The 9,592-nt window shown below is 38.9% G+C and overlaps 1 protein-coding gene across 2 annotated transcripts in view; it reads right to left on the bottom strand.

Annotated features, from left to right (window-relative positions):
- Window positions 1–3,693: 3,693 nt before the first annotated feature.
- The window catches only part of LOC118428874 (coiled-coil domain-containing protein 154-like), a 27,083-nt gene continuing 21,184 nt past the window's right edge, over window positions 3,694–9,592 (bottom strand). The window contains exons 16-17 of one of the 2 annotated variants that reach the window (XM_035839116.1): window positions 8,523–8,719; window positions 3,694–6,532 (exon numbers count right to left, since the gene is read on the bottom strand). In XM_035839116.1, the coding sequence (XP_035695009.1) occupies window positions 6,259–6,532; window positions 8,523–8,719 (471 nt within the window). In that variant the 3' untranslated portion in view covers window positions 3,694–6,258. The remainder of the gene's footprint in view (window positions 6,533–8,522; window positions 8,720–9,592) is intronic. The other variant, XM_035839115.1, reaches the window with a different exon arrangement.

Raw genomic sequence — 9,592 nt, 5'->3', positions numbered from 1 at the left:
GAGTTGGTTAGCCGAGGAGTACAGTTTGCAACCTGGGGAGTCTGGTAGAGGCTACATTTGAGTACTCGAGGCGCCTCCTTGTACACAGGGCCTCAACTTACGTCTCTTCCGAAAAAAAGCTGCATTATCGATATGTTGGTAGAATCAAGGGCGTTATCTCATATAACGTCCTTGGTAGAACCATGATACCCTACCGCGGATTAGATCGCCAAGTTATCAACAAAGTGTAGCCTACGTTATAGCCGCTGACCATTGAGTTTAGATTACTTAAGGCAAAAGAAGTTTACAATATATAATACATGTCAAAATGTCTTGATAGGAGAAATGGACTGCCCAACTTGTTGATATCTATACGTACATACATGGGGGTAACGTAGACTGAGATAATTCAAGACAAGCCCACGGGGATTAGAGACAGAGGCGATCGTTATATGAAGAGTGTAAGATGCCATATAATATGTACATCCTGGCAGATTTACCTGATCCACTCACACTGGGAAGGAACGCCTCTTCGGTAAGTGTTATGGCTTCTGTAACGTGCTTGAGGAGCGTGACTCTCCTCAAACACGGCCGGACCTCCATATCCAGGGATCCGCACTTTTTTTCAACCCTGTGTGGGTGGAATGATTAAAGTCGTGCAAATTACTGCGAGTTTCAAACCAAGGATCTAGAGGGTCTAAGTCATGATCAGAACATCCTACCGAGCATAACACCACACAGGCACTTAATCTGTCGCCGTAAATGTCGCGAAAAAGAACTCGAAATCTTATTCATCCTCACTTCTGGTCAGACTTGCGATAGTCCGTGGAGAGGTTTGGATATCGATAAGCGCAGAAATTTCTTGAAATAATGAAAATATAGCTAACTAGTTATCCATAGAGATTGAGTGTAGTAAGAGGGAGAATTCGATATATCTAACTCGTATATAACACTCTTGACAAACGTATGTGGTTTTCAACATATCCTTAGACCCCATTTCCACTGGAAGGAGGTCGTGGCAACAGATAAGAAAGCAACGATCATTGATTATTGGTCACTTAAGAATCTTGTAGATTATTGTGTGTTTATGACCGTTGGAGGATTTTGCAATTTTTTTATTACGCTCTCCCCTCTGTAGAATTTCCACCTATAATATGCCGGGGGGACAATTTTGAACTAGGGCCCGTCAGGGCTGTTGAACACACTTGAAAATAGAAGTGTTCGTCACGAAAATACGCAACGATTATTGTGCTCATGACTACTTTAAAAAAAGACGTTTTTTTGCCTTTTATATTATACTTTTCGTTCACTCAAACTGCCCAGTCAGGAACCGGTTCGAAAATATGCCCCTATCATTACCTACTATCACAACGACCAGATATGCCCAACGCAACGCACATTATCGATAAGTTGGATCAATTACTCAGCGTTTTTCTGCAGTTCTTTCGAGATGAGGCGGTTTAAAAATAAACAGTGACGTCAGGGGTTAGCGTGAGACTATCGACCTGTACCTGAAGTAAAGGTTACATCTCAGGGCACGGAAGGACTATGATTAATGACACACAAGAATGTACGGGGTTCCGCACCTGGGGGACTGGGTCAAAGTTCAGATCTGGTAGTGTAGACGGGGGCACTACGGGCATACCATCCTAGAGAGTAAGGAAGGGGCGTTTGTTAATGAACGCGAAATGTTAAACCTTCTTTTGTAAAGTAAGAAACGTAATCAAATGGTATTATCAAACACAAAAGTTCGCCATGCACACGGACGATCGAATAGACTTTATTCTGACATTCAAATACAGCAGAATGACTTTTCTACGACGCAAGTGACCATGTTAGGTATACGCGCGTTAGTAAAATATGACTCATTGGGCAAACACAACAAGACGATGTGTCTGTATATGATGATGATGAGTAGTGATACGTGCTCCTACGAAATATGTAGTGCACAGAAGATCGTTGTTTGGCGTTAATGTACATTTGAGTAGAAGTCAAAATCCGCAACGTCCTTGTCAAAACAAGTTTATAAAGCAATAGATGAGGCAATGAATCCTAATTCGTATCATGTTAAATTTAGGTTACTCCTTGAATCTGAGTACGAGGAAGAATGATAATCGAATATAAAAAAAAAATAAGTGGTTCAACATATAGTGTCCCATTTGGGGAATGCTCTTGGATTGAGAACTACATTGTTTTATCTCTAAGCATATATTTTAAAGTAGCTACAGGGCTCTTAATGGTTGGGACGCATATGCGCTCCATGGCACCAGTCGAAGATGTCTATAATCCAGCTAGCATTTTAGCAAGGAGCGCAAAGTCACCGATTGCACATACATGTATGGCTAACTCCCGCTATGGTCACAGCACAAATTTATCAATGACAATCAAGCGCAATGATTTCATCAGAAAAAAAAAAGAAAAGAATGGTCAATATGACAATGGGTGCAAAGTTTTGTGGAAGCGACACTGGTTTGGTAGCCATGAGTGTAATCATAGTGATACCGGGCAACCAAAAAGTGTCACTTATTGCACTTCTAAAATACAGGAATAGTGGATTGTTGCGATGATAAGACGCTTTATCGCTTCAATTTTCGTTACGACGCTTATGGCCTCTAATTTTAAAATTCAGTCATCTAGTTTCTTTGCACATCTTGCATTTTTCACAATCTCGCGTTAGATTTGGAGTGAAGAGAACGTCACACAGGAAATTCAATTGCTATGGCCTTATATGATTCACGGATCCAGACAGGCGTATTTGCATACTCACACACATTGACCAAGGACGTTATAAAGAGATATAACGTCCATGCACTGACCAACGTTAACGTGTTAACTTCTGGCCTGGAAGCGAGCAAAGGTCTGCACCAGAAGACATTGAGGGAAAGATGGACAAATATTATATCCCTGTGTTTTTGTCTGACCACGCCATTTGGACCCTATGTCTTTTCTCTGGTAAGGTATTGTACATCTTTATAATTTTTTATTATTTTTATTTTTGGTCATCAAAATCATGGGGCATTTTCCCCCTTTTTTATGGTCCACCCCTTATTTCTAAATGGACCAGTCTGTTATCGCTCACTGCATGTGGTATATATCACCTATTTTTTTCTGCACGGACCGGTAGTCAAATATTACCCTGCAAACACTCTGCCGGGCGATTACTTCCGTAACACAACACCGGCCTTACAAACCACGGAGGTAAACGGCCACTTGTTTGGTCCAAACTTCACGCATTGCAATAATACAAGCAACACAAAGGATATACTACATATATAAATCATTTGAACACGTGTAAACTATACTTAAAATACATTAGAGCCAGTATACCACCACACACGTATATCGGTGTCTTTCTGACACACGTGTATACATAGAAAGACCTGTAGTCAGCATTTTCTTTTCGCACATCACCGCCTTACCGTCACCTGGTTTAAATCAATTCCCCATTGATAGCATTAAAACAACACACAACTGCAAAGCTTCGGGGTAAACCTCAGATGAAAACATGAGGTTTTAAAGTCAACTTTTTATCACCGACTCTGGCGTGAACCCAAGGCCTCTGGGCTAAATACACTGCAAACGTCTCCAAACAACATTCATATCATAAAGCTCAGACAAATTTAGTATTTTTGTCATTTCATAACATAACAGTAAACCAGGTAAAATGACTTAAACAGCAGATAAATAAGTCGCAACACTTTATTTTCATATTTTAAGTATAGACCATTTAATATCAGTAGAAACATTTGTCGGGCATCGTTTGTCGAAGCACGTCAGTACGGCTTGTATCTAGACACAAAACACAACAAAAGAAACTCACAAATAACGGCGGACGGACTTTGCTACAAGCTTGTCTGTTCTTTTACGACGTCCTGTCAGCTTAGGCAAGTGGAAAGTCAACAATGTGTGTAAATACTTGCCGATTCACAATGCCTCTCCTTTACCAAAATAGAGCTCTTTGTATGTCATTCTGTACCATTTACCGTGAAGGCGGTTCATGGCCGTTTTTGTTTTAGGAGGAGAGGGCAAACACTATACTCTAAATTATGTACAGCGCAAATAGCAAGGCAAAGGGGTTTTGCATTATTCACACTCGCACTGTCAGCCCTTTTCCGACGTGTCCTAAATAGCACTGTGGCAAGCGTTATGCTATAAAAGTACTCTTTGGTCAAAGTCTGAACTCACGATCTTTTCTTTTATACTTACAATAATTCTCAATAACAACAAACTTTAAAAAAAAAATACACACTAGAGTCTGAAACACAAATTTGATAAAATCTTCATATACATATGTCAATAAAATGTTACATGAATACAAGAAAGTAACCTTACTAAGGGGCGGGCAAAAAGAATTTTGCACCCGCATATGGCAAAATGTTTGAGTTTTAACAGCTGTATATTCTAGTTAACTCTAATGTGCAAATTTTGACCATTACTTTCCTTGAAGGATATTTCTGCATTGACATATATTTTTAGTCGTAAATCGGGATTCTTAGGCCTCTATGGACGGCTATGGCCTCTATGGACGGCTATGTTTAGTTACTAGTATATACCGTCACTAACAGATGGCATTTATCATCTTCACCGGTCTGAGTCGGTTTTACAATTACAAATACTATTAGATACATTTACCTTTACAGATATGGTATCACGTTAATAGCAATGTAATTAAGTGGTCCCGGGGGTATCCTGAGCACTTCTATCGATAAAAGATGGCATTCCAGAGAATAAAACTGATTTAGGAATGATAGAAGTCAAATATCTTAACTCACGCTGCAAATCCTTTTAACAATAAAATGAAGTCAAATCTCTGTTACAAAACAAAACAACATTCACGGTTATAACGGTACAACTTATAACGGTTCCTATTGGACAACTGAAATTGTCTTCATTCATAGTTAGAGTATAAACGACCTGTTTCTTTCAGGTCACTAAAGTGTCACTGACGAAGGATAGTGGATTCTATCCGAAACGTCTGGCCGTTTCCAAAACCATATCCAGTTGCTTGAGCAACTACTTTTTGGCGTATCTTATTACCTGGATGTCTAACCTACATCGACGTAAAAAAAACATTCAGTTATATATGAGTAAGTATCAAAGTAACAATGGGGCAAACATCAAATACAAAATATAGAAAGTAAAATTAAATGTGTTACCCAGTGCTACGAACTGGTGGTACCATCTTAATGTTATGATTAAAATGTTCCATCAGAATCAAAAGATTAAACAGGACCTATCTTTGAGCATAAATAAAGGACAGAAATGACATTTGTATCCGAAAACTTGTCGAACAACCTGTCATATTGGTTAAATTTAGATGGAGCAAGCTAAGCAACACCAATTCATAAAATTAATTTTGATAAATCATCTCACAAGTCAGACTAGTACAACTATAATTTCTTTTTATACAACATTCAACAACACAAACGAAAGGATATGGTAGGCTAAATGCTGCCCTCAAAATATAATGGTATTTCAATATACTTGTCACAATCTTTTATACATGCATATTATGTACAACAGGATACAGGAAAACACCACTAATATGGCATGCAACATATTGAGTATTTTTGATAAGGGGCACTTATAGTACTTCTTAATGGCAAGCAATTTCATACTTTTGTTGTTCATTCAAAAACATGTCACATACACACAATCTTGGCTTGACTTTCATATTAACAGACGAGTATGGTTAACAAATATCCAGAAATATCTGGATACACAAGTAATTTTCTTTATAAATATACTCAATGGCATTATGAAATATATATTATTCATTATCATTTTTTCTGCTGTAATATTTCTACATTTACGAGTTACAAGGCAACAGGCTATCATTCTAAAAATCAAGTTTATTCTACTTTCTTTAACTGTAGTTGGGCAGGTCTGGACATAATTAAATCCATGCCAAGTTTCTCAACAGACATATACATTTGTGGGTACAAAACCAGAGACGATATGTGTTGTTTCTGCCAGAAATGGCCACTGCAATCTTAATAAATCAAAACTTTATCAGCATACATGTGATTATGATACTTACTTTTCTACTTCAAGAGATGGTAGTGAAATCTTTAAACATACATATTACATAGTTACATACATCAAATGATTACAAAATCAGCAGTGATGAACATAGTAATTCAAGGTCATGTGATCATGGTATGACCATAAATGGAGAGCCTAAAAGCTGCATGCTGTATGAAAGAGAAGGCATACATGTACATCTGTATCAGTGTATGGCTAAGCCACTGCTGTAACATTTTGACAACTTCAAACAAGTTATTTTAATGGAAAGGGATCTATGTCGTCCGTCTTTCCCCAATCATCACCATCCGACCCCTCATCTTCATCCTTCCTTGGGGTCGGCGATTGTTTCTTTGCCTTCGACCCACTTGGGGTGGGGGTTCGTCTGTTGGGGGTGCGTCCTCTTTGCTGTGGTTGGTCATCGTGCTTGGGAGTTTGTGGAGGTTTGGGGGTGGGAGACTTGGGTTGCGGAGTTGGGCTGTGTTCCTTTTCCAACACCTGTAGCCAGCAACGCTTGATTTTCCACCACCTATGGAGAAAGAAATGCTCTTTAAACATTACAAATATTGCACATTGGTTCTACTAAACTGGGACCTAAAAACATCATGTACTGCAGTTATTCAACTAGTTAGAACTACCTCAGATTGGAAACATTGTCTTCCACAATTTTTCCTTGATTTGAACCTAGAACTCATTGTATCAAGACATACAAATGCAGTTACACATTATTTCTATACTTTGAATATGTACGTATTATGTAACCCCCCAGAAGAGAAGACAAAAATACATATAACATTCAATACAGACAATAGCATTGACTCCATCCACTAATAACAATTTGTTGTACAGAAGATGGTGTTAAAAGCCATACAGAGATGCCTAGCTTAATGTACAGTAGGCTTAAGTCAGTGACAAATGTGAGATGTATTTACATGATGCGTTTTTAATGGGTATCTTTATCAATTAGAGGCACTTGAATACCAATTAATCCTAAAAGTGGAATGTGAGACCTTCAAGGTATTCAGAAAGAAGAGGAAAATTTCCTGGTTTTGGCTTACACTACATTTAACATTGTGTGAGAGAGGGAATATCTTTAAAGTTAGTAAACACAAATGCACCATGACCTGAAAATGCTAAGTCAGCACTTTCGTTGAATTTGCTATAACTGTCACTGTTGCCACAAACTTTTTCCCTGTTCAAAAGCAATTATTTAAACAAACAGAACCATATGTTCCCTCAACAGAAACAATGCAGAAAAGGTAGAGGAAAGGGAAAAGCTTTCTGCAGTCTGTTACCGTGTATACGCTTTGGAGCTGTGGGCCTGAATGTGTGGAGAACTTCCCTTTTGTCACTTCCTCCTCCTTTGCCAACAAACTTATCTTTATGCACATATGTTCAGTGGAGGAAAAAATATGATCTATCACCTTTCTATTTGTTCTGTTCAACTCACATCTGTTGCCTGACTCTGTGTGAAGTGATGGCGAGACTTCCTGATTGGTCAGGAGAGATGGGGGACAAGTGCGGCCGGCCGCTAGTTTGGTAAAACAAGCCCTTCACACTTGCCAGACGCGACGCGACATAATAAAAAACAGGTAGAAGATAGAAAACAGCAGATGGGGAGCAGATTGACTATCAGCTTGTATATACAGGATGAGAGGCCAATGCTATTGCCATTTCTGTACGTCCTGGAAACAGAACATCGAGAGTGGACCCGAGCCGGAGACTCCGTGCTTCGTACACCTGTCGTATATGCAGACAGCCCACACTAAAAAGGTGTCCGCATACTCCATATGCTGCCAAAATCCACATACATGTACATGTACAAGCCATATGTTTGCGTGTTAGCCAAAAACCTACTTTTATCAACTGACAATGTCACATAAATCATAATGCTACCGCAGCACATCTGCTATGTCCCTCATCTGAAGGTTTCACCTGTCGGGTCACAATGTAACTTTAAATACCAACTTACAAAATATCACAAAATCATGTTTCCAATGGGAGCATGGTCATGGAAACCTTTTCTGGAGTTATATCCAGCTATCTATAACATTCATTCAAAACAGGTATACTGAGGTTTTGAAAGTGTGTATACAGCAATGTAGGTGCCATAATTTCATCAAGCATCAGGTCCAACAAGCCAGCCTGCTCCAGGCCTATACTAGATATATTACTGCATGGTAGTGTGAAATATATTCTGAGAGAAATGCTTGTCTTCTAAGCAGTACTGTGATCAAACTACTTGGGACCTACATTATATGGAACTCTGGATGGTTTGGATTTGTCCCCCATCCACAGTATATATGGTTTTCATGACTTCAAGTTAGAATGGAAGGTATTCTAAGGCTTCTAGAGGGAAGAAAATACTGTCAGACAAGTCACAATTAAAGACTGTAGCCACATGTGAACTTAGCATATAGCACCTTATTTGCTCCCCTGGGTAAGGGAGTAAGTGGGGAGAGCATGATGGTGGGATGACTCTCTTCCTGTCTTGAGAGAAACCTTAGTCGGTTTATTACCTGTAAGCCTGATAGATGCCCCACTTGTTTAGGGTGGCTCGCGAGGTAAAGTCATCGTCAGGACTGCGTATGAAGAACAGTAGTCTTGCTGGTGGAGATGGTTCAGAAGGCACGGCTGGTTCTCGGTTCTTCAGGTTGATGACATCAGCACGCAGCCTGATGAGCTCCTCTCGTAGAGCCTGAACCTCTTCAATTCTCTGTAAAATACACAAGAGAATGATGGTGTCAAAGACTTAAAAAATAATAACAAGGAACACTGGGCTCTTCCAACACTTAATGATAATAGATTTGAGAGAGGATGAAGATTTCAAGAATGAAGCACATTAAGAAACTTGCATGGAATCACCAAAATTGATAGGGGATGGCAAGATAATTACAACAATTTCAATGTAATACGTGAATGATGGGCTGTTCCAAATAGTCTTGAGTAGTAAATTTCTTTATCTTTTTAAAGTACATCAATTGGTGACATTAAGACCACTATCAAAAGTTGGGGTATCATGTTTAACTCGGCACTGAATTTAATGTAGGTCTGAAACTCAGAATGGCGCAATCCCATGCAGTGACACTACAAATGACATAACTGTACTACAATCATGGAAATACATGTACCATCATGTATATGCATATCATCAAGCACTACTTACTAGCCTGCAATGAGGTTTTCATACACTAAGTGGCTGTTTTCCCTTGAAGTGGTAATAATTCCAAATCACAATACTCATCACCATAACATATCACAAACTAGAACATACATGTCATCAAATTGAATGTACAAATTCAACATGCTGTTGGCAAAGTGACAATCTACTTCCCAAAAGCATGTACATGACTGTACTGGTACTAAGCTGAATAGGAAAGCAATGTCGTTACAGTAGTTAACAGTGACTGCCATTATGCCTGAAGGGATCTGAAGAATGAAACTACAAGTTTTTCTACCTTAATCAATAATGTGGCTGGTTACGCTTGACCGATATTTGTACCAGTGATACAATGTCATGTATTTACTACAATAATTATAACATACTGCCTAATATATATATTTAACGCAATATTGTCTGAAAACCCAA

The sequence above is a fragment of the Branchiostoma floridae genome, chromosome 13 (assembly GCF_000003815.2).
Source record: "Branchiostoma floridae strain S238N-H82 chromosome 13, Bfl_VNyyK, whole genome shotgun sequence".
NCBI classification, from domain to species: domain Eukaryota; kingdom Metazoa; phylum Chordata; class Leptocardii; order Amphioxiformes; family Branchiostomatidae; genus Branchiostoma; species Branchiostoma floridae.
This window is presented reverse-complemented; position numbering and strand designations above follow the sequence as displayed.